This window comes from Chaetura pelagica, unplaced genomic scaffold, assembly GCF_000747805.2.
Source record: "Chaetura pelagica isolate M959 unplaced genomic scaffold, ChaPel_1.0 scaffold366, whole genome shotgun sequence".
NCBI classification, from domain to species: domain Eukaryota; kingdom Metazoa; phylum Chordata; class Aves; order Apodiformes; family Apodidae; genus Chaetura; species Chaetura pelagica.
Genome location: NW_009953492.1, coordinates 321,220 through 346,815, shown reverse-complemented (window position 1 = coordinate 346,815; position 25,596 = coordinate 321,220). Strand labels below are relative to the sequence as shown.

At 39.2% G+C, this 25,596-nt stretch overlaps 1 protein-coding gene across 1 annotated transcript in view; it reads left to right on the top strand.

Moving 5' to 3' along the window:
• The window catches only part of CTNNA2 (catenin (cadherin-associated protein), alpha 2), a gene marked incomplete at its 3' end in the record, with an annotated part of 427,358 nt that overhangs the window by 85,551 nt on the left and 316,211 nt on the right, over positions 1–25,596 (top strand). Inside the window, exon 3 of the mRNA XM_009999054.1 lies at positions 23,635–23,830. Within this exon, the coding sequence (XP_009997356.1) occupies positions 23,635–23,830 (196 nt within the window). The remainder of the gene's footprint in view (positions 1–23,634; positions 23,831–25,596) is intronic.

Sequence of the window (25,596 nt, the reverse complement as noted above, 5' to 3'; positions counted from 1 at the left end):
ATGCTTTTAGACATTGATTGCTACAGGTAAATGCAAACCCAAGTTATTCAAAGATTGACTAAATGTGGGTTTTTTTGTTGTGAAGGAATTTTATAGAGGTTTTCTTTATTATTCTCTATTTTGCTAAGAAAGAAATTCAAGCTTTAAGATTCCATTTCTGTAGGTGTTAGAATAAAAAATAAATAAATATACAGAACATCCATAACTATGCAGAGACTACAAAAAGGTAATTAAAAATGATGCTGCAGAAGAGGTTTGTTGCCATTCCCTGCCACTGCACAATTGAGTAATGTTTTACATTACTCATTCAGCTACTCTGAACTGTCTTTGCCTTCATCAATATCAAATGCAGTTGACTTGGGTAGATTTATTACCATTTTTTACCATATCAGTGGAGTTGAGTAACCCTGTTGCTAAGAAATTTTTGAAGAGGTTTTTCAAGTGGGATGGAGAAGAAATTTCTTTTTAAGTTCTCCCTTAGCCAAGAAATAATTTTTTGTTGCAAGAAAAAAAAAAATCCTTTATCCTATTGGCATTTCCATCAAACCCTCTAACAATGTAACACATTGACACAGGGATGATCAGTGCTGTGAGACAGCTGCCATGTCCAGGCAGCCCCTATCTGAGGCCAAGTCCTCTTAAAAACCACCAAAAAAACTCCTCAAGAACAGATGCTTTGATAAACACCTGATGCTTCTATGGGCTATCAAGCTGAGTTCTGGTTTGCCATGTCTCCTGTCTTCCCTGGTGTCCAACAGCAGATAGTTAGGGGAGATTGTGAGGCTGAGGAAATGTGCAGAGATTTCTGTCTCTGAACCACCGATTAGCAGGAGCCAAGAATTCCTGGGGAGGCTGGGAAGCAGAGACAAAGGAGAACACAAAGTATAGGAGACCTCCTCGCTCTCTAAAACTCCCTGAAGTGAGGTTGCAGCAAGTTGTGAGTTGATCTCTTCTCCAGTTAACAAGCAATAGGACAAGAGCAAATGGTCTCACATTGTGCCAGGGGAGGTTTAGATTTGATATTAAAAGACATTTCTTCACCAAAAGGTTAATTAAGCACTGGAACAGGCTGCCCTGGGAGGTGATTGAATCGCCATCCCTGGAGGTGTTTAGAGACATATAGATGTGGTGCTGAGGGACATGGTTTTAGCATTGGACTTGGTAGAGTTAGGTTAATGGTTGGAAGAGTTATGTTAATGGTCGGTAGAGTTAGGTCATGGTTGAACCTGATGATCTAAAATGTCTTTTCCAACCAGAACAATTCTGTGATTCTCTATCAGGAAGTGCAGGGAGGATGATTCGCTCTCTCTGGTCACTCTTCTTCCTCAGTTTTTTTGTTCCAGTTCCACTCTATCTTTTCTGAGGGTGTGATTTGGACCTCAACTAGAAGTCAGGAACACTTCTGTTGAGTCTGTACAAAATACAAGAAACATGGACTGTTGTAATTACCTCCTGTAATAACTAGACTTGACTGAGGAAGGAGAATTTGGTGCCATGTATCTTGACACCATTTTGACTTTTTAATACTACCTGAAATGCTAATTTGAGGAGCAAGCCATGGTTTAGATGTGACCAGGTTTCACTGTCAATATAGGTGAGTCCAGATCTTCATATTCTAACTGATGGTCCAGATAGTGGAATGGAGAGACACCTACTGCCTGTGCAGAGAATATGAAGATAGAGCTGGGACTGTAGGCTTGCTGGGAGACAGAATTAGGAGTCAACATAACCTTGGCAAGTTGCAGATGGTAATCTGAAAACACAGAAGAGAACTGAGTACAGGCAATTAGAGAGCTTTGCACTTGGTTGGGCCTAGTTAACTGCATAAATACACATCAGTGACCTGCCACAGTAGAGGAGGCAAGGAAAGGCAGTGGATCACAGCTCATAGCTGAGCATGTCAAGAGTGTCATGATTTACTAAACAGGTAAGCACTAAATTCAGCTGCAGAACCAAAATACATCTTCCTGAAAAATAATCCTCCCATCGTTTTCAGCACTGGCAAGGGCTGAGCTGGGCTAGTAAGACACAATATCATGTCCAGTTTAAGCACCACACTTCAGGAAAGATTCGAACAGTTACAAGGAGTCCAGATAAAAGCAATAACAGAGATCAGAAATCTAGGAAACAGGACATTCTGTGAAATATTGGACAAACTGAGGTCATATTCTAAGGAAAGGAGACTGAAGTGGAATGTAACAGCTCTCAAGTACCTGAAGAGAGAATGGGATCGTTTGCTCTCCATGCCCGCCATAGTATGTGGGATAGGAAATAATGCGCTTAAATTGCAAAGGGAAGATTCTAGACACACATCAGAGAAAACTTGCTTGTAGTAAGACTAATGGAATATGGAAATGGAAGTCATACAATGGGCAGCATTCAAGGTCTTTAAAACTGGAGTGGATAACTGGAAGAGATATTCTGCCATACCCCTGTTGGAAGGGGCAGAGGTAGAGCTGATTCTGTTTTGAGGTGAGATAGCCTTGATATTTTTTTCAAGTCCTTTCCATGGAGAAAGAATGTCAGAATGTTTTGTTTGGGGTGGGTTCTTGTTCATACCTCCCCCCCACTCCCACTTCCTGAATTCCTTTCCTGTGAAGTCTTTGTCTTTTTGACCACCAGTGCAAAGAGTCATTCACAGCATCTCTTTATGTTCTTCTGAATAGTGATAACTTTGTATGTATCCTTGTTTTTTTCCTCACGGTGCATAACTTTATATTTCAATATTGAAGTTTATCTTCTATTTTGGTACTAAATGCAGCATGACCTGTGCTTTCTTTTGGTCAGCTTTGATGTTTATTAATGACATTAATATGATACTGTATTTTATATATGCTGTGTCATCTCTTTCTTTTCCATTTATTCATATATCAGACACCAGGAGTATTCTTATATTCTTCAGCATCTTTCCTATTTCCTTTGCTAAATTTGAAGGCTGAAGTATTTCAGTTTAAAATCTCTTGCAGGCCCAAGAGGAAGTAAGAAAAATGATGGACACTTCTGATGATCAGAAGTGCTCTGCATGTAAGATGGTGGATCAGGGACACTTAGCTGTTACATTTTAATTACTTTTATTACTGAGTTATATTATTCTGGGTTTTGTGAAGGTTATGGCTACAATCTGAGCAATTTCCTTAAAAAAGGAGCGTGAACAAACACAAGGCACTATACTAAGTTTTTTGTTAGAGAGGAAGCAGGAAAGATCAAAATGCCTTTTTCGACCTTTTCTCATTTCAATTCTCAAGGCATTTTTATTTAAGAAGAAAAAGATTGGCAGATTTTAGTGTTCTAAGAAAGCTGCAAGGTTTTCAAGTGTTGGGATTGGGATCAAGGACTGAGTCAAGATTAAACAACCACAAAGTTTGTCCTCACTCAGAGGCTGATAATCAGAAATAACCAGCAATCAAATTGTAACTAAATATAGTGGGAGTTTTCACATTTCTTTGCCATTTTTCTGTGAAAATTCTCTGCTGTCTTGCAAAAAAAAGAGATTCTTTCCTCTCTGTTAAAAACAAATGTGCTCCTGGAGTGTGTGCGTATGTGTAGGTTTTCATGCTTATTATAAGAGACTGCATATTTTCAGGTCAGCACTGAGGCTTCTTCTTCTTGTAACAAATTATTCCCTTCCACTTAGGCTGGAAGAGCTTAATATTCTTGGTAAGGAAGTTGTGGCTTCTCCCCTCCCAGCTGGTGCTCAACTCTGAGACTAATAAGCGACCTAAAGCCTTCTTCAAAATAGGGGAATTTATCAGCTGGAGATAAATCAGCAGACATTCTTCCTGTGGTAACAGGATTTTAAATGAGGACTTTATCTTTGAACTCAATCTATGCCCCCCAGTCAGAGCGACCTGAAGTTGTGAGTCATTACAAAATGCTCAGGCATTAACCATCATACTCTTAGTAAAGGATGCCACATGTTTGGGCTCCAGTATCCTCTATCTCCGTTGTGCCACGTGTTGTACAAACCCACAACAAAATGACTGTTCATACTTCCAAGAGCTTTTTTCTCACTTAGTCTATCCTGGTTTCCTGTTTTCTTAGTTCTTTGTACATGTCTCTTTTGAATTTGGCATAGGGAATTTTTAGCAAGCTGGTTAGGAGTGGATTGTCCTGCCTCATCCCCGGCAGTGTTGAAGGGCAGGTTGGATGGGGCTTGGAGCAACCTGGGCTGGTGGGAGGTGTCCCTGCCCATGCAGGGGGGTGGAACTGGATGATCTTAAGGTCCCTTCCAACCTTAACCATTTTATTATTCTATGATTCTGTGATTGCTTGAAAGAAAAGTCAAGGCTGCTGCTGAAGCCACAGACTTTTTCAAAGACATTGAAACAGAGGGGGAGAAACATCCTGGAGAGCATCTGTGGTTAATCAGAAGTATCTTTATTTTGAAAAGGTAATAAGTGTGAAATCTTGCCTATTACGTTGCTTGTGCAATCAAACGTTAAAATTAATCCATTATCCTTTCATAATTGATTATATTCAAGAGATCATAAGTACCTAACTACCTGAATTCATATCGTCGCCAAAAATACTTAGCAAATGTAAAGTAGATTTCTGTGGTAATTTTCAAAGGTTGTCTAACTTGATGTCCCTTCTGTGACTTCAGTTTAATTTGTGAGATAAAAGTGAATGTTTAAGCATCTTGTATACCTTGTTCCCACCTGCATTTGCATTTGTAGGAAACCATCAGGTTATTTACATATAGGCTTCAAGTTTGGCTGCTGGTACCAGCTGCTGGAAATATTAAAGATCTGTGTGTGAATTTGATTTGTAAAAATTAAAAAAAATAAATTAAAAATTAAAAATCTGTCATTTAGAGGCAACTCCTGCCTCAGTTGGAGGCAAGGGTTTTTTATGCCACTTGATTTCATGCTATACTAGAACTCTTTGTCTGTCTAAAGCTGGAGGATATCTCTGGATGTGTGTTTGGGTTGATTTAGTTACTTAAGAATGGAACCTTTCCTGCCGATTTTATTTTCATTAATTATTTTCCATACTGTATTCACAGTCATGGGGGAAAATTTTTCAAATTATTCAGACAAAAAATAACAACAAACCTTGACTATACAGAGGAGTATTAGTTAAGAGCAAATGACACCCAGGAAATGTAAATCTTCCTAATTATTCTTCCATGGCATACTGAGCTATTCATCTTCCTGAAAAGAAACATTTCCTGTGAGTCAATGTGTATAATCCCTTTCTTAATTTCATATATATGCTTCCAAGAAAGGTGTTTGTTCTCTTTAAATTCATCCTTCTTAACTGTTTATGTTGTCAAGATGTTTGTTAAGATGTTTTACAGAGTTTCTTGTTAACTAACAACAGTTGAAACAAACTTTCCTACTCTTTCCTCACAAATTAATAACTGTGATGATTCTGTTAATAAATTTCTGAACATAGTCACTCTGTTGAAGACCTATGTAACCATCTGCTGGGATGTGTACACTGAAATTCTTCTTCCAATTTCACTTGAAATTGTGGATTAGCTCTTAAAAATTCAGCATAAATTAATCTTATTGTTTAAGGTGTTCAAGACCAGGTTAGATCAGGCTTTGTCCCTGGTCTAGTGGGAGGTGTCCCTCCTCATTGCAAGGAGGTTGGAACCTGATGATCTTTAAGGTCCCTTCCAACCATAACCATTCTGTGATTCTTTTTGTTTCTGGAAATTGTGCTTGGGGAACAATCTGACCAAACAGCTGAAAAAAATGACTTGAAACACTTTGCATTGAAAAGCAGATTCTTTGTTTTCATGGCAAAGAACAGAGATTTCAGGAATCTTGTAATTTCTGGGCTTTCAGAATGCTGATATTTTTATTTGGCTGAAATCCATGCACTGAGCAGCCTCTTTCTGCTTCCCTGGGAGTCATGATTTGAGATAAGGTGAAACTGAGAATTCAAATGATTTTCTGTCAAATCTAGTCTAATGACCCAATTAAATCTAACCTGCATTTAGCCATCAAAGGAATACAAGAAACTGTCACTATGTAATATAGAGCTGATGAAATTTGTCAAAAGGGTATTCCACTTTTTCTTCCAGTTCAGATATTAAAAAGAAGTCAACAAACCCAAAACCTCAGCAACATTTGTTAGGCATGTGCTTTTGTATATCATACTCACACATCTACTTCTAAAACCTTTTTCCACCTTTCTAACAGCTTGTCAGCACAGTAAATCACATTTATTTGGCCTAAAGTTTAATGGAAAACTAGTTCAGTTAACAAACGTCTCCAGATTTGAAAATAGGGGGATTTAATACTAAATGTTTTACTTAATAAATGACAACAAATAAGTATAACTAGTGAATTTTACATTTAATCTGCAATCCTTAATGGTGGTATTCAGGAAAAACTTTCTATTTAATGAAAACTTATATGTATGGAAAAGGTTTGCACATTTTTTTCTTAGACAACTTAAGGCCAAAAGTAGTAAAACAAACAAAGTAAAAAATTGGAAATTTTTTAGCTTAGAATAGAATCTTACTTGAACTTTTAAATGTGGAGTTATAATGAATAACAGTAAAATCTGAATGTGTCACCCTGCATTAATTTAAGAAAGTTCATTTACTCCTCCTACCATTATTGTATCTGAAATGTCAAACTGACCACAGAAAATGGCCTTGAAGGATTCCAGGATTTGCATATTGCATGGAAAAAGTGCAAGATCATAATTTTTGATAGCTAAATCCTGAGCAGGACATTGACGCTTTGCACCAGTTTAACTCAATCTGTTTGTGAATAAGACAGTTTATTTGAACCAAGCTAGAATCCAATGTGGTTGTGGTCTGCAGGTGTGGCAGGATCAGCAGCTGCAAGTCACCAACTTTTGTTCATGATGGGCCTTTGCCTAAAAAGAAAACTTCCTGTAGAGGCTGCAAAGCAGCTGTGCTTGTGGAAGAGGAGATTCTGCATCAGCAACAGTTCTGCCAGTGAATCTTTCTAGTACAGACCTGGATTCAAGTACAGTTTTAGAATAATCCAAAAGAAACAAGAGTTTGTTTACTCAAGGCTCTAAGATCTTTTATTCCTTCTTTTTCAAGAACCTCTGGTGACATCTCCAAAACTCTATACATTAGCAATAAAGAAATGTTTTGGTTTCAATAGCAGGCTGAACACATCAGTCTGTCATCCTTGAGGATAATTCTCATTCATTTATATAATTTATAGATAAAACTTAGTGAATCATAGAATCATAGAATAGTTTGGGTTGGAAGGGACCTTAAAGATAATTTAGATCCAACCCCCCTGCATGGGCAGGCACACCTCCCACCAGCCCAGGTTGCTCCAAGCCCCATCCAACCTGCCCTTCAACACTTCCAGGGAAGGGGCGGCCACAGCTTCTCTGGGCAACCTGGGCCAGGCTCTCACCACCCTCACATTAAAGTTTACTCCTGATGTCTAACCTACATCTCCTCTCTTCTAGAAACATGTTCACTGAAGTATAATTATGTTCCATAGTGATTCAACAGCAAAATCGCCTTAGTTTGATCCCTCCAGGATGTACCTATGTTAATCTATATATTCCACTATAGAAAAGCAATTCCCTTTATATTTGTCCAGGTTTGTTTATTGTAACAACTCAGAACCATGTCCTTCATAAAAAGATAGAAGGAAAATTATTTTCTTTGTTCCTTCCTTCATGAAAGTGTTCATATAATATACAGTAAGTGGCAAAAATAAGACATTATCTAGAAATGGTGCAGGAGATGCATTCATATTCAAATATAATTTCAATCAATTAGCAAGATTAATAATAATAATTCTATTTCATTCTATTTCATTGTATCTAAGATAAAAGTACACAAACGATACCCAGCCCAAGTGTAAAAATGGTCCTTGAAAACAGCTGTCAGTAGTACTTGGCCTGATGCAGTCTTTCAAGTGGCAGAGTGAAAGAGTTGTTCTCTTTAGTTTGACTAAATGATTGTACTTTTAATCCTTTGCTCTGCTGTAATTGTAGTGCTTAACAAATACTTCCACTGATAGATGCTAATCCTAATATTTCTGTTCCCTAGCTCTACAGTCTCCTAGGTTATACTACAGAGAGTTATATTTAAAAGCTGTTCCACATTCCCTGTGATAACTGGCTGAAACTTTCCATATTGTCCATTCAGATTTATTTATTTACCAATTTTTTGTATTTTGTGAGTCAATCCTTTTTTTTTTTTTTCCCTAGTTAGAGGTGTACAAATTTCTGCTGGCTCTGTGCATGGCTCTGAAGGCAAAGAAATCAAACTCCATCCTCAAGGGCTCTGTTGGGTGGTTTTCAACATGTCTAGGAGTGTTTGTCAAGAACTATCATTCTTTTCTTGAGTAGGAGTTAATGGCAGAAGAAAGTTATGTTACAGAACAGCTATATTCTCTTCTATAACAGTTATGTTAGAGAAATTTGGCAAAGGCTTTTCTTCTCATAATTAAAGAAAGCACGGTTAAAAGGTGCTTTGTAGGCAGCTTACTGAGGAAAAAAAATGGACAGTTTTAAAATTTTTAGCAATAATAATCTACTGAGAAAACTGGTGGGAAATTTGATATGGAATTATATATTGTTAAGGATGACATCCTTATTAAATAACAAATACAGCCTGAAATCTCTATACTTCAATATTAATTAATACATTTATTCTTTAATAAAGAGCTGATTTTGTGTGCCTTTGCTTGTGTTGGAATGAGTTGAAAACCAGCTTCATGTCACTTTCTGTGTTTCAGACATGACACCTTCTTTCTGGCACCTGCTGTTCTGTTCTGCCAGTTGCCCCTTACTGAGAATGTATATGAATCAGATTCTTTTCATTTTAATCTCTAGGTCTTCTGCTGGCTGTCAATGCCAGTTGGGGTAATTCCACTTCAAATTTTTAATGTTGTTCTTTCCTTCTCCATATGGTTAAGTTTAATCCAAAGTTATTGTTACTGTTTTACTAGTCAGAAAATTGATGCTGATAGTGCCAATGGTAAGAGACAGTGAGTTAGGAAGGACAATTTAATTTGCAGCAGGAGGGGAAAATAATCTGATCTCTTTACCACAGGGAGAAAAAAAACAAACCAAATTCAGTTATCAGGTGGGCAGACAAATGCCTAGTACTGTGGTAATTAGAAAGGTACCATATGCAGTGGGATAATTAGATGTATTAGTCATGGTTTTATTGAAACAAACAATGAAAAAAAAAAAGATTCATCTGTGGAATGTGTGGGACAGAAGTAGCTGTTAGATCTGTGTGAATGAAGATCAGCAGAAGTGATACAGAGATGATTTCTGTTCCTGGCAAATCCTGGGAGAAAGCCAGTACTTGCTTCTAGTTTCACCAAAGGTGTTTTCTGGAAAAATTTTCCTTTGCCATGTCCAGAATTCTGTTTTTTAATAGATTATTTGCATCAGCAAGCTGTACTGCTGTGGTTTGCAGTGATGAAATAGTAAAATAAAATGTTTGTGTGCCAGCACAGCATACCACCCTTTTAATGCATGGATTACACTCTACTGAAGAGGAATGTCCCTCCAGGCCCAATGGCTGTTCTCTAGTGACAGATACACCATGTATCTGGCCATAAAAAGACAGCATCACATCTCATTTTAGTTGAGTTAAAAGTTTAGTAAAAACTTGAAAAATCAGTCAGCTGGTATTAAAAACAAATGCAAAGTAACAAATCAGCCTTTCAGCAACCTCCTTCAAGTCTCTCACCCAATTTGTCTGTAATAACACAAGAGTCTTCTATGTTTTAGGCTAACTTTCTTTCCTGTATTGCTGTGCAAATGGTGAAATACAGGCTTTGCCTTCCCACCATCTGCACAGTGTATAGAGGACAGGTGGACTTCAAAGCACGTCAAAAACTGGCTGGACTTCTGGACTTCAAGAGTAGTGGTCAAAGATTGATGGCCAACAAGTGGCAGGGTGTTCTACTGGGCTTGCTGTCAAGCTGATATTGTTTCATGTCCTGTCATTGGTTTGGGCAACAGGCTGAAGTGCACCCTCAATAGATTTCCAGAGAATACTAATTTGGAAGGAAGGTCAGTGTGCTGGAAGGTGGGGCTGCCATGAGGAGTATGTCAACAGGCTGAGGAAATGGGTTGGCAGAAACCTGATGAAGCTCAATAGAAGTCAACACAAAGTCCTGGGGTAGGATGGAATAATCTGATGTAATCTTGATAGGGCTCTGAGTAACCTGATCTAGTTAAAGAGGTCCCTGCTCCCTGCAGGAAGGTTAGACTAGATGGCCTTTACAGGTGCCTTCCTTCTAGGATGTCATGATATGGGCTGGGGATGGGCTTTGATGAGGGGCTGGACTGAAGACCTCCAGAGGATCCTTCCAGCCACAATTAACTAACAATTTAGCAATACATTTTGAATCCTAAGGTGGTGAAGGAGATTCCACACAGTGTGTGCAAAATGAACAGCCTAAAAAAAGCACCATTCAGGGAAAAGTGTCTCTTTTTGAGTGAGAATACTTACAATCTGTACAGTATTTTCTTTGCTGCTTGTGGTGTAAGCAGGACTGCAACGGAATGGTAGAGCTGTGGCTGTTGGTACCTTTTTGTGATTCTTTCAAAACTGCATTTCAAGTTATTTCAGAACTCAAACAACTGGCAAACTTAAATGGAAAGACTGATAGAGTTATTTCCTTCTGTCTGTGTACTTGCACTGTTCTGGAGGTTGTCATCACCATGAAACAGGTGGCTGAAGGTAAAATGTGCCAGCATCTAAAAAAAAATGTGATTTTGTTCAAACTCTGTAGTTCCAAGTCATACTTTCTCCAAACTAGATACCTGAGTGTCTGCTTATTGCTTGAATAAGGGTAAGAAATGGTGGGTAAAGAAAATAAAACCAATAGTCTGGTCTTATCTTGTCTGTCTTAGGTTGTCTCATAACTCTTGGAGAGTTATGTTTTCATTTACTTAAGTCTGTTTTGGATACAAATAACATGGTAATAATGTTGACTTTAACCTGTCTAAATTTTGCTGTAAAGAATTTTGTACAGTCTTCTTGGAAAAAAATATTCTCTTCATTTTCTTGCTAGTAATTTTAAATAGTTTTCTACATTTCCCTCAGTTCTTTGTTATTGAAAAACAAATACACAAAAAAAAACAACCCTGGAAGAAGGAGTTAATTTCATTATTCTTCATAATAGAACTCCCAGAAAAATTTATTATTACCCATTTAGGGGGATTTGGATTTAATCTGTTGTATAAATAGAAGGGAAGATTGTTTGCTTCTGTTTTCTGCTGTTCTTTATAGGAAAGGTTTTCATTAAAAAAAGATGTATTTCGTGTTAGAGAGAAACCAGAGTACTAAATCACTGCATGTGACTGAAGTATTTCACTTCCTTCACTTCCAGTATTTTACATTAACTGAAACTCCTGGAAATCTTTTTTTCTTTTTTCCTGAGGATTGTAGTGCTGTCTAAGATTGTTTTAAATGCTATTTAGAAGAGTTCACAAACAATAATGTTCCCCTAGGGGGGCTGTGTTGGAGGCTCAGGCAGTAGCTAATGGAGGGGCTCCCAGGAGTGCCAGCTTCTCCTCACTGCCTGGTGGATGCCTGAGGAGACCAGCCTGCTTATAATAAACATAGTGCTACCTGCCTTTATAGCTGCCTGCTATTTTGGTTTACTAGCCCGTTAAGGATTATTTAAATCCTCTTATGTTATTTCCTCTAATACAATGTCTTAGTCGGTGAAAAAAAAGCCCAAAAAACAAAGGTAGATAATATTAAAACTTCTATTCCAGCTGCATGTATTTTTGCCCTTTCGACATAAATAGCCCCAGAATAAGTTAGAAAAAACTGTAGGACCTTACTAAGGAAGTTGCCATCTCTCTTTTTTCTTTTCTCCTAGCCAATACAAGTGTTGCATGCATGTGGTTGAGTTCTTTTGAGAACGAAATCTTAAATAAAGCTACCATTAAGAGTGTGAACAGTTTTTAAAAATAAATAAATAAATAAATAAATATAAATAGAAGTGTAAAGGAAATGGTACATTAAATATCATAGAATCACAGACTCATAGAATGTTAGGGGTTGGAAGGGACCTCAGAAAGGCATCCAGACAGGTCTTGAAAGTCTCCAGAGAAGGAAACTTCATAACTTCTCTGGGCAGCCTGTCCCAGGGCTCTGTCACCCTCACAGGAAAGAAGTTTCTCCTCATGTTGAGGTGGAACTTCCAATGTTCTAGCTTATACCTATTGTTCCTTGTCCTATCACTGGGCATCACCAAAAACAGACTGTCCCCTTCCTCTTGACACCCACCCCTCAGATATTTATAGACATTATTAAGATCCCCTCTCAGCCTTCGCTTCTCGAGAATAAACAGCCCCAGTTCTCTCAGCCTTTCTTCATAGGAGAGATGTTCAAGTCCCTTAATCATCCTTGTAGCCTCTGTTGGACTATCAACTAAGCATTTCACTTGGTAAAGCATGTGCTGTTTATAGTGACAAGTCCCAGACAGATCCAATAATACAGCACAAAGTAGACTTAAACCCAGGGATTTCACAAGTCGCCTTCCCGCTATTACTCTAGCTTGGTGTGCCCTCATGTGGCTTAATGAAACATCTGCCTTGAATGAGTCAGAATTAATTGTGTATTCTTCTAAAGAATCGGGAGAAGTAAAGACCCTTAGCTAAATGGGCAATACTTTGAGGCTAAGTAGAATTTTTGTTTGGTTTTTTTTGTTGTTGTTGTACAGCTCTCAAGTGATTTGGTACTTGGAGATGAGTACATGTATGTTACCTTTTGGTTCTGTTTCAAAAATAATGTGTGTGTTCTGCTTGACTTCTTTGAGATTTTGAGGACCCATTTACCAGTATTTAGGACAAAGTGGCTTCATTTCTGATTGGTTAATGCTGATAATTCTAAGTACCACAAGACTTAATTTTGTTATTATAATACTAAATCACAGAATCACAGAATTCTTACAGTTGTAAAAGACCTCTAGGATCACAGTGTCCAACATCGACCATCCCCTCTACACCAAAATAAAACAAAATTTAAAAAAAAGCCTACTAAAGCATGGCCTGAAGTGCCTCATCTACATGTTTTTTTAAATATTTCCAGGGATGGTGACTCTACCACCTCCCTGGGCAGGCTGTTCCAGTGTCTGACCACTCTTTCAGTACAGAAATTCTTCTTAATACCAATCTGAACCTCCCCTCCTACAACCTCAGGACATTTCCTCTAGTCCTGTCCGTATTTTCTTGGGAGAAGAGATGAACACCCACCTCCCTACAGCCTCCTTTCAGGAATTTGTAGAGGGCGACGAGGTCTTTCTCAGCCTTCACTTTTCCAAACTAAACAATCCCTGTTCCCTCAGCCTCTCCTCATACAACTTGTTCTCCAGCCACTTCACCAGCTTTGTTGCCCTTCTCTGGACATGCTCCAGTACCTCAATGTCCTTCCTGTAGTGAGGGGCCCAGAACTGAACACAGTGGTGGAGTTGAGTCCTCACCAGAATACAGGGGTATGATCACCTCCCTATGCCTGTTGGCCACACTATTCCTGATACAGGACAGGATGCTATTGGCCTTCCTGGCTACGAGGGCACACTGCTGGCTCATGTTCAGCTGCATGTCAAAGAGCACCCCAAGTCCTTTTCTACCAGGCAGCTTTCTAGCCACTGTTCCCCAAGCCTGTAGTGTTGCTAAGTGTTGTTGTGACCAAAAGCCAGGGACTCTGCACTTGGCCTTGTTGAACTTTATGCAATTGGCCTCAGCTCATCAATTCAACCTGTCCAGGTCCCTCACTAAAGCTTTCCTACCCTCAAGCAGATCAACACTCCCAGCAAACTTGCTGTTGCAAGCTTGCTGAGAAAGCCCTCAATCCACTCCTCTAGATCATTGATGAGGATACTGAACAAGACCGGCCCCAAAACTGAGCCCCGGAGGCACCACTAGTGACCAGTCACCAACTGGATAGCCAGCTTCTCTACATATCTCACATCATGCATGTTATGTCTTTGTAAGCTTGACTATTAGTTCTGTGTTCAGTTTTGAATAGAATTAGAGTTAATGAGGTGTTATGTTGTTATTTGTTTTTTATTTCTCATTATTCACATAAAGTGGCAGCAGATTTTCTTGGGGGCTTTAGATCCTCATGGCAAATTGCATCTTATAATGACTTTCCTTGGACTTAGGAAAGTAGTGTGACTAAGTTTTGCCCCAGATGAAAAATTGGTAAAATTGGAGAAAAATAGGAAACTGCCCTTAATGGCATCAGTGACATTTACTGTTGTAATTAATAAGCACTGATGAGATCCCCCCTCAGCCTCCTTCTCTCTCAGCTGAACAGCCCCAGCTCTCTCAGCCTTTCCTCACAGGCAGATGCTCCAGCCCCTTCATCCCCTCAGTGCCCTGTGCTGGACTCTCTACAGTAGCCCCTTGTCTCTCTTGAACTGGGGAGCCCAGAACTGCCCAGTGCTCCAGGTGATGCCTTCCCAGAGCAGAGAAGAGGGGGAGGACAACCTCCCTGACCTGCTGGCCATGCTCTTCTTAATGTCTCCATGCAACATGTTCTTGGTCCTAGTGGCATGACCCGGTGACAAGTGTCCACACCACAGTGCAGCACTGCTGTCAGTGGCACTAACTGCAACCTCCTTGTCAGGCTTGGCACCGAGGCTGAATGAGCTGTAGCAACTGAACAACTGTTCTTGCATCTCTAGGGCTTTTCCTGGGGTCACAGTCAAGGCTAGTAAGTGGTCTGGGTGGGGAACCTCGAGTCATGTACATGAGCAAATGAATCCATAGGAAACTTGAGGAATATAAATCTGTTCTCTTTCATGAGTGGAATGTTAACATAATCTCATTTTTCCTGTCTACCAGGTAACTCCTTCTATGATGGCGTTATAAGAAAAGATGGAATTCTTATTAGCCTTCTAAGTAACATCACAGCAGTTTAGTGCCAACTAACAGTGGAACTTCATCACAAAAAGAGAATTTAACATTTTTTGCTCCTAATTTATTGCAAATTAGAGGCAAAATACATAAGCGGAGATATTTTATTAGCTTAATTTTTGTTCTTGTTTCAATTGTGGGAGAGTCAGTGAAAACATTGCAGATTTGTGTATCTGTTGTATAAAAGAAGATTGCAGGAAGTTTTGTAGGATGAAAATAAGCATGATGGGGTTTTTCTTACTGGTCTGGTTTTGGGGGGGGGGGTTTTCTTCTTTTGGTTAACAGATGTGGTAGGAAATTCCACGGAGAATTAATACTTGCTGATTAACTTTAAAATGCTTGTTGGGGAACTTTAAAAGTGCCTTAAATAATACTAATTCATGGTGGCTGTGATATAAACCTCTTTCCATGGTTTGAGCACTGATAAGAACAATGTAAATCATCAGTAAGGGTGTGCTGTATCTAAATTACATCCTAAAGGTACATCAAGTAGACAGAATAGAAATATGCAGATTAGCTCAGGAATTTGTATCTGGCAGCAGAAACGTGAATCAGAGCAGCTTGCTGTCCTCAAGATAGATGTGATTAAAATATACTGGCTCTAATCAGGGCTGCCTGATTTATCTATGTACTTTGCATCCAAAAGGTAAGTGTGTCACTGGCATTCTTAACATCTTAGCTAATAATTTATACATTAAAGAGAATAGCCTGCTTATTTATCCATTCTTCTAACCAGCAGGTGTTGGCAAACACTGAAGGGAGCTGGAAGGAGTACAAAAAGAGTGGGTTAACACACTGGAATTCAGTGTGGGTAGTGGAATTTATCTTTGAAAATATGTATCTGTATAATAGAAAAATAATTTCAGTTCTATGAATTAGGTGCACAGCTGGTGCCAATTGTGCAGAGATAATTACAAGTGTTAATTATGTACGCTGTTATGATTTATGGGCTGAGGACAGTGGCAAATTAATTAAGTTGATAGAGAAATTTGAAGAATGATTATTATGAAAAAAAAAGGAGTTATATTAAGGACTGAATCATGCCTAGCAGAACATCTGTGTTCACAATTACATTGGTGTAATAAGGGAAAAGCCATTTTTTATGTATGCCTAGAGAATAAGCGCAAATGTGGGGGAAAAAAACAAACTAGTTGCTTTTCTGTTCTTCATGGGAAGGGAGAAGAAAGAGTTGTTGAAAGTGTTTTCTACTGTATTTTGCTCAATAATTGTAGCTGGATTAGGATTACCTAATGATCTACTTACTGCTGAGAGCCATATTGTAAAGTGAGTTCATGGTGCTTTGAGCTAGGACTGTATAAAGGAAAGTCCCATTTGGTTTTGCTCTCATTCTGGGTCGTCCATGTGAAGAAGGTCACAGAGTGTTCAGGTCTGTTCTCTACTTCATTTTGAGCAAGGAAAGGAATCTGATCTTCCTGCAGCCACACCAGTCCTTTAACCCATAACACAACCAGTTTCTCTCCCAATGAAAGGTCTCTGTTTCATCCTGCTCCTAAAGGAAACAGACAAAAAAAGAAAACCCAACCCTGAGAACATTTGGAAAATGAAGTTCTTGCTTTCCAAGTAGTTGTAGTGATTATTTTTTTTTTTCTTTGGTGAAACAAACTTCTTTTGGGAACAGGAGGATTTTCAAAAACAATGCTTAGGGGAATACCGTTAGTATAACTAGTCAGGCAGTGAGATAGTGCATTCGAGTGGAAGGGGAGCTTGATATCTAGAAGCAAAAGGACCCTTTAACTAAAATGTCAAGGCTGTCTTTTTTCAGGTCATTGAGTGTTTCCAGTGGCTTGGTGATGTATGAGTGTATCAGCAGACAGGAATAACTTGTAGCTGCTCAGATTCAAGAAATGCCACTGGGAAGAACAAGTAGTATTTAGTTGAAATAGAAAGGACATAAGGGAGAATAGTAATTTATTATTTTTTTTTGCAAATAATTATTGATCTTTCAGATAAACCCTTTTACATTGATTTCATTTGTCACAACCACACCGAAGTATTTGTGTGACGGATGTTCATCATGTCCATGCTTACAAAGCCATAATTGGCTTGGTTTATTAAAAAAAGAAAAAAGCAACAACAAATAAAGAGATTGATACTGTCCATGTTCTGTAAAGCTCCAACTGCCTCTGTCATTGATATTTAAAAATCATAGAACCGTAGAATGGGTTGTGTTGGAAGGAACCTTAAAGATCACCTAGTTCCAACCTCCCTGCCATGGGCAAGGACCCCTCCCACTAGACCACATGTGGTCTAGTGAGTTCCATCTAGTTCCATCAAAGTTCCATCTAGTCTCTCCATGCTGCTCCCTCAGGGATGGGGCAGCCACAACTTCCCTGGCCAACCTGTTCCCATGTCTTTCCACCCTCATAATATTCAACCTAAATCTCCCCTCCTCCAGTTTTAATCCATTACCTCTTGTCTTCTTGCTACAAGTCCTTGTAAAAAGTCCCTCCTCAGGTTTCCTGGAGCCCCTTCAGGTACTCTAAGAAGGTGCTCTAAGATCTCTCCAGAATCTTCTCATTTCTCTCAGCCTGTCTCCGTAGGACAGGTGCTGGAATGATTTGGGTTAGAAGGGACTTTGAAAAATCACTTAGTCTAGTCCCAGTGCCATGCACAGGAACATCTTCCAGTAGGATCAGCTTGCTCAGAGCTCCATCCAACCTGATATTGAATACATCCAGTAATGGGCCATCCATAGCTTCTCTAGTCAATGCATTCCAGTGTCTCCAGACCTGCTTGCTTCACTTTTGATGCAGTTCAAGATACAATTGATTTTCTAGCTTGTAAGGCCACATTGCTGGCTCACAGGTGATTTTTCAGTTACCAGTATCTCCATGTCCTTTTCCAAAGAGCTATTCTCAATCCTTTCTTCATCTAGCCTGCACTGAATAGGGAATAACAAGGCATCAGTCTTGTCACTTGGTGAGTGATCAGTGACAAACCACAGGGATTAGTAGTAAAACAAACAAAAACTGTCAATATAAATATATTTTTTAATGTGAGGTTTAAAATTCTCAGACTTTTGACCCATGTATTTTAGAAGTCTGTAGGGAAGACAGTTTAATTCACAGAGTTGGGAATGTTTTTCTCGGAGCTGTAGCTGCTGACTGAGGATTAGTTTGATGAGTATGTGATGTAGCTCTGTCCCCTTTCACTTCTGGCATCCCTGCACACACGTGGCCTTTCTTTTGTGCTGCTGAAGCTGTGTAAGGAAGACTTAATTCAGGATGGGACTGAACTATTAATTAGTGAAGTTCTGTTTTCCCAACAGAGATCTGAGCTAGAAGTATGTGAAGCTTCTTTAATAAAATAAGAGAGCAAGGTTCCCTTGTGTGATCACAAAGCCAGGATCATTATAGGATTGCTGAATGAGCTTATGATAATTATCAAGTGATGTATTTGATAATTGTGCAGAATTTTGGGTGAGGTCTGCATAAATTAGTAATAGAAGCTGATAGAGACATACTTTTCTTTGTACCAGCATAGGCAGGATATTTCAAATAAACCAGTTAGCTTTAAAGCCCTGCCAGAAACCTGAGCTGTGTTCTTGTCTTGTCTTTTTCCTTTTTCTTTTTAACATAAATGCAGTTAAAATCTTCTGGGTAGATACTGCTGAAAAACTCAAGTACAGTTTCAATATGATTACAGGTTTTGTTTTTATTTTTCATTTCCATTGCTGGCACCAAGTTACCTCTGTCCCTAGCAGAGAGATTAAGCCATCTCAAAATAAGTTCAAAGGAACCCAAAACATACTCAATATAAAATTCTTTCAGTAGTGCAATAAGCCCATGACAGTTTATTCTGACTCAATGCATGAGGAAGGTGCCCATGAATATTCATCAGATGAGGTTCTCAGCTTTCTGGACATAGCAGGAACAATTACAGTAGGGATTTCTAGCTCATGGTACAAGACTAGGACATTTCATCATGTTCTTTGAAAGTATTTACATTTTAGAAAGGGTGTGTTCACTCTTTGTGTCTGCCCTTGATGCTTTCTTTATGTCACTTCAAGGCCCAGAGGATTTCTCATTCACTCAGAAATTGAACTGCAGATGCAGTTTCTGACACTTGAAAATTGGAGACTTTTTGCTATGCATATAAATTGACATTATCTAGTTTTGATATGCTGATTACTTTTTGAAACTGCATGTTGGAAACAGTCCATCTTGGCTTATATTGTTATCTTCATTTCTATACTTGCAGTCATGGATAAATGCAGAATGTGGAGTTTTTTTGGCAGGACATGCATTTATATGTGCCACATGCAGCCTTTCCTTGAACACCTCCAGGGATGGTGCCTCCACCACTTCCCTGGGCAGTCCATTCCAATGTCTGATCACAGTGCTTCCTAAAATTAAAATAATTTAAGATCAAAGGAAAGGCTGATACAGATTAATGAAAAAGTATTTCATAATAAAAACTACAAAGAAAAGAGCAATAGAATCTTCAGTGAGCATCACTTGAACATCTTAACATCTGCTGCACATGTCCTGTGGATGAGGACAGCAAAGACCAAACAAAAAGCAGGTCCCAAGGAGAGCAATGAGGGTGGTGAAGGGTCTAGATGGAAAGTCTTATAGGGAGAGGCTGAGGGAGCTGAGGTTGTTTAGCTTGGAGAAGAGGAGACTCAGGGGGGACCTTTTCACTCTCTACAACTACCTGAAGGGAGGTTGCAGTCAGGTGAGGACTTGGCTCTTCTCCCAGGCATCTCATTCACTCAGAAATTGAACTGCAGATGCAGTTTCTGACACTTGAAAATTGGAGACTTTTTGCTATGCATATAAATTGACATTATCTAGTTTTGATATGCTGATTACTTTTTGAAACTGCATGTTGGAAACAGTCCATCTTGGCTTATATTGTTATCTTCATTTCTATACTTGCAGTCATGGATAAATGCAGAATGTGGAGTTTTTTTGGCAGGACATGCATTTATATGTGCCACATGCAGCCTTTCCTTGAACACCTCCAGGGATGGTGCCTCCACCACTTCCCTGGGCAGTCCATTCCAATGTCTGATCACAGTGCTTCCTAAAATTAAAATAATTTAAGATCAAAGGAAAGGCTGATACAGATTAATGAAAAAGTATTTCATAATAAAAACTACAAAGAAAAGAGCAATAGAATCTTCAGTGAGCACCACTTGAACATCTTAACATCTGCTGCACATGTCCTGTGGATGAGGACAGCAAAGACCAAACAAAAAGCAGGTCCCAAGGAGAGCAATGAGGGTGGTGAAGGGTCTAGATGGAAAGTCTTATAGGGAGAGGCTGAGGGAGCTGAGGTTGTTTAGCTTGGAGAAGAGGAGACTCAGGGGGGACCTTTTCACTCTCTACAACTACCTGAAGGGAGGTTGCAGTCAGGTGAGGACTTGGCTCTTCTCCCAGGCAACCAGTGACAGGATGAGAGGCCTGAAGCTGCTCCAGAGGAAGTTTAGATTGGATATTAGGAAGAATTTCTGTACTTAAAGAGTGGTCAGGCACTGGAACAGGCTGCCCAGGGGGGGGGAGGGGGCACCATCCTTGGAGGGATCCAAGAAACATGTAGATGTGGAACTTCAGGGCATGCTCTAGTGACCAAGATTGTAGGGGATTTTTTGTGTGGTGTTTGTGTTTGCTTGGTGTTTTGTTGTGTGGGGTTTTTGGTTTTGGTTTATTTGGGTGGTGTGTTGTGTGTTGGTTTTTCGTTTGTTTGTTTGTTTGTTTTTTAATAATAGTTGGACTTGGTGATCTCAGAGGTTCTTTCCAATCATGACTATTCTCTGATTCTGTGAGTGTCACCAATATGGCCTAGTTATTCTATCTCCAGTTTACAGACCTAAATTAAAAATAGCTACATACTGGGGGGGAAAAAAAAAATCAAGAATAGTAACTAACATAGTGATAAAAGCCATCACTTCTCCTTATTGTATTCAATGGCATTTAAATATTTAATAAGCTGATGTGAGAGTCCACCTAGACTCATATATGTCTTCCATTCCTTTTTATGAGTGTGTGCCACATTACCTCTTTCTAATCAAAATAAAATTAAAAAGAAAATTCCTAGCATCTGAGCACTGCTGTCCAGCAGGTAGTGAGCTATTGCTCTTCAGATACTTCATGTTTGTAGATCTTCATTGTTTAAAATTTATAAGCCCTTGCTTCAGGTTTACAAACCATTGAGGTACATGGCATCAGTGTCTCTAACACCATTTGTGAACTTGTGTGCTTGCAGTATCACAGAGGCATCCACCAACACACAGGACCTTACTAGGAATGAGTATTTGTTCCAAGCAATGCTCTTTAGCACTCCAATAAATCAAAAATAATACCACACATTCAGTGTGTTTGGGCTATTTTGAGCATTACTTTAGCCATTGACCCCTGCTTCTGCCTGAGAGATATATGAGACAGTCGGATTTGGCTTAATTTATTGACCACCTTTCTTTTGCTTCAGACCTTTCTCTACTCTATCTGAACTATTCTACCAGTCTAGTTCTAGTTTGTTCAAGAAGTCCAAATTATTAATGTCATGTTCTGGCGTTATCCTCTTCATCTTTGGGTCTCCCATGTGAATTTCACCACGTGCTTAAACAGTTTTATTGCCTGCTGTAGGTGAAGGCTTTTCTTAGTCATCCTTATCATGTGCTGGGCATATCCTTTCCATTTCAGGGAAGTGGTGGAGTCACCATCCCTGGAGGTGTTTAAGGAAAGGCTGGATGTGACACTTAGTGCCATGGTCTGGCTGATCTGGTGGTGTTGGTAATAGGCTGGGCTTGATGATCTCAGAGGTCTTTTCCAGCCTCAATAATTCTGTGACTGTGTGGTTTGCTAAGCCTGAGTTAGGTTACAGTGGTAGCCTAGATTGCTTGCTTGGAAAATTATAAAATCCTTAAAATAGACAATGATCAACCACAAAAAGGATCGTTAGGAAATGTCATGAAAAATAATGTCAAGGAAAAACGAATACAGAAAATATAATTTCTAAATGTAAGTAGTGGAAAAAAACTGATGATGAAAAAATATTACCTTCTGGTAGGCAGGCAGACTCCTGCTCTGAAATACATTTTCTGCACCCAATACTTCTATGCACATGCATAAGGTCTTTTTAAGCCCTGAGAATATAATATTTTTTTCTCTTTTTTTCCCTCTGCCTTTCCCTCTCTTTCATAGTTCTTAGGTGTGGTTTGAAAAAAATACCTAGCTCAAAGTCAAAAAAAAGGTGTCACAAACAGCACAGCCCAAGGCTCTTTGGTCACAGCTCTGCCAAACACCTTGTCACACTGCCTGTGATAGGAGTGGGACAACAGTGAATTATCATATTTCATTTTCTGGAGCAGGTCCAGAGAAGGGCCACAAGGATGATCAGAGGACTGGAGGACCTGCCACATGAGTAGAGGCTGAGAAAACTGGGTTTGTTCAGCCTTGAGAAAAGAAGGCTTCAGGGAGACCTTATTGCCATGTTCCAGTACTTAAAGGGTGGCTTCCAAGAAGATGGAGACTCCCTATTTACAAGGAGTCCCATGGAAAAGGCAAGGGGTGATGGGCACAAGTTGCTCCTGGGGAGATTCCCATTGGACACAAGAGGTAAATTTTCCACCATGAGGACAGTCAGACATTGCAACAGTCTCCCAAGGGAAGTGGCAGATCCCCCCATATTGGACAGTTTAAAGTCTCAGCTTGACAAGGGGCTGAGCCACCTCATATCAACCAGAGTAGTACCTAGAAAGGTTGAACCAGATGATCCTTGAGGTCCCTGCCAACCACTCTATGATTCTATAATTTTGAAATCTTTTCCTGTGTAGTGCGTGGTCTTTATTGTGAATATTTTTGTTTTCTTACAGTAAAATTCTGGGTTAGGATGCCAATAACTTCAGCTTCCCTGGATTGTATCCTGGTTAGGGTGAATTGCATCCCTGAGCATTTTGGATCCATTGCTATTATTTCACTCACTTAACACCTGATGATACCCAATTCACTGTTCCTGTTTCACTGAGGGACTGACATGTAAAGTAGTTTTGATCCTGTAAAAAGCTGTGGTGCGCACTGTGCTGTATTGTTGAGCTTTGTGGTTTAAATTTCTAATGAGTGTGTTTGCAGCTCAATAAGGGTTTCCTTTAGGAGATTCTAGAAACCTAGAAGCAAATTTTCTTTCTTTTTAAATACTAGGGAGAAAGTGGGATAATTTCAATATCTGTTTTGTCTATTATAAAAATATTATAATATATATTTTGTAAATATATTGCAGCAATGCTTAAGTGAATAGTTTGAACCTGTATAATCTTTGCAGCAGGAGCTATTCCTTCCTTAATAGCTGGAAAACGGCCACAATGTTTTTGTCACCACCTGATGTAAGTGACAACACTTCTCCAAAGGGCTGATGCCTTTTGGAATGCTTTCTGACTTACATGTGTTGGATTTTCATTTTATTGGCTTGTTCATTTTTATTTTTTTTTTTAATGCAAACCAGTGACAGAAATTATGTGTTAGCACCAGTGCCCTTCCATACCTCTTTCTCATCTTTTCCTCCTTCACTGATGACTATAATTTGCTTAGCTCAGATTAAATCTAGGTTAAAAGGAAAAACCTTTTTGAGGTAGGCCCTGCCATACTTGGGATTTTAAACTTTACATTTTATTGATTCAGGATGTGTGACCATTGCATCATTTCAAGGGTAAAGAAAATAGTAAGGACATTGAACTAAGTGGCCATCAGTTGGTTTTTTAAAGTTGAAGAATCATTCAAACTGACAAACCTTTATTTTTCTTCCCCACAGGTAACAACGCTTGTTAACACGAGCAATAAGGGACCATCAGGCAAAAAGAAAGGGCGCTCTAAGAAGGCTCATGTGTTGGCTGCATCAGTGGAGCAGGCCACCCAAAACTTCTTGGAAAAAGGAGATCAAATTGCTAAAGAGAGCCAGGATCTTAAGGAGGAATTGGTTGCTGCTGTAGAGGATGTACGCAAGCAAGGTATGAGGAAGAAAATGCTTTCCTGGCTAACTGTTAACAAGTGTATCAGCTGCTCTGACAATGTCATTAAAACTATGTTCCTGTTGCCTTTGAATGCAAATGTAGAATTAGGATTATGGGGCAAACATTTTGGAAAAATCCTAACAAGTGTTAAGCAGCAGTACAGCAGTATAGAATTACTTGTGGTTTGAAGTAGATATTAAAATACAGACAAAGAATACCAAAGTCTGAAAATGTACAGATAATAGCAATATTATATATTTTTAGGTTTTTTTCCTGGATATTGATGATAAGATAAATGTTAACATTAGTTTGCATACTGAAAAGGTTAAAATGCAAGTTTCAAGATACACAACAATACAAAAAAATGGCTTAGCTGGACATGGGACTCAGTCTTGGATTAATAACATTATCTTTACTGGCAGAAATAGTCCTGGCTTTGCACAGTTAAATATTTGAAGTTTAAATTGGTATTATAGGGAAACCACTGGCAAATAAGGCTTTAAAAATTTAAAAATATCATGGATATGATTGATATCATGGATATAATCTGACAATTTTCCTTCAAAAGGTAAAATGCATATCACATGTTTTCAAATTTACATGTGTGGTAGGCAAAAAATATCTATTCAATATTTACCATAACATAATTTCTTTTTTATTGGTTCTGAGTGTACTGATCTTTATTACAGCAGAATTAAGTACCTTTCAGGGTTTTTCCATTGCAAATCCCATCATCTAACGATGCCACCTGCCAGGATCATCAGTCCTGGGTTTCAGGACAAGGCTGGTGGATCTCCAACTGAGATTTCAAAGGAGTCTAAAAGACTTTAGTATAAAATACTGATTTTCAGTGAGTTAGTCTCTCAGTTCTCATATGATATTTTTTTTTCAGTCTGTGGAAATTGGACTCAACTGACTTGACCATGTAAGCAGGCAGGGTTTAAATCTTGTGTACACAAACAGTGATTAGTGAATATTCCAGTCTGGTCTATCCGGAGGCTAATTTTTGACTCCTAACCGCTGTATGTGTATTTGGTTTCACTGTTTTCCTGTTCCTGTGTGTTTTGGGCTTTGGAAATAGTTATCAGTCCCTCAACAGAAGTAGAGTATTTGCTGTCAGCTCTGTGTACAGTGTTATGCCAGTACTCAGGGGGTGGTTGGGTGATGGTGTTGGTTTTCAGGTTTTTTTGTTTAGATTTCTGATGCTGGTGCCTGGTTGTCCTGGCATCCAGCTTCTTTTGTCAATTGCTTCAGCTTCCCTTTGCTTACATGACTTACTTTGTGTTATGTCACATTCTAACAGAGCATCTTCAGCACTGACACAAGTGCCCTTGTTCCCTCTGAAGTTATTACTTTCTCCCTTTGGAGCTCTGATGCTGACTCAGTTTTCCTACCCTTGCCCAAAGGGCCTTCTCCTGAGTTGGAGTCATCCACCTGAACTGTCTACTGCCTACTCCCTGATCTAGGCAAATAAACCCCTTTCCTTAGCATGTATGCCATTAGAGCTTTGTGTTAGTTAACAGTGATTTCTTTGTAGATTTGTGCTTTCTATACTAGAGGCATCTTCAGATGATTCACTATGGAAAGTTTTTCATCATCATCATCGTTGAATGGTTTGGGTTGAAAGGGACCTTAGAGATCATCCAGTTCCATCCCCCCCCTGCATGGGCAGGGACACCTCCCACCAGCCCAGGTTGCTCCAAGCCCCATCCAACCTGCCCTTCAACACTGCCAGGGATGGGGCAGCCACAGCTTCTCTGGGC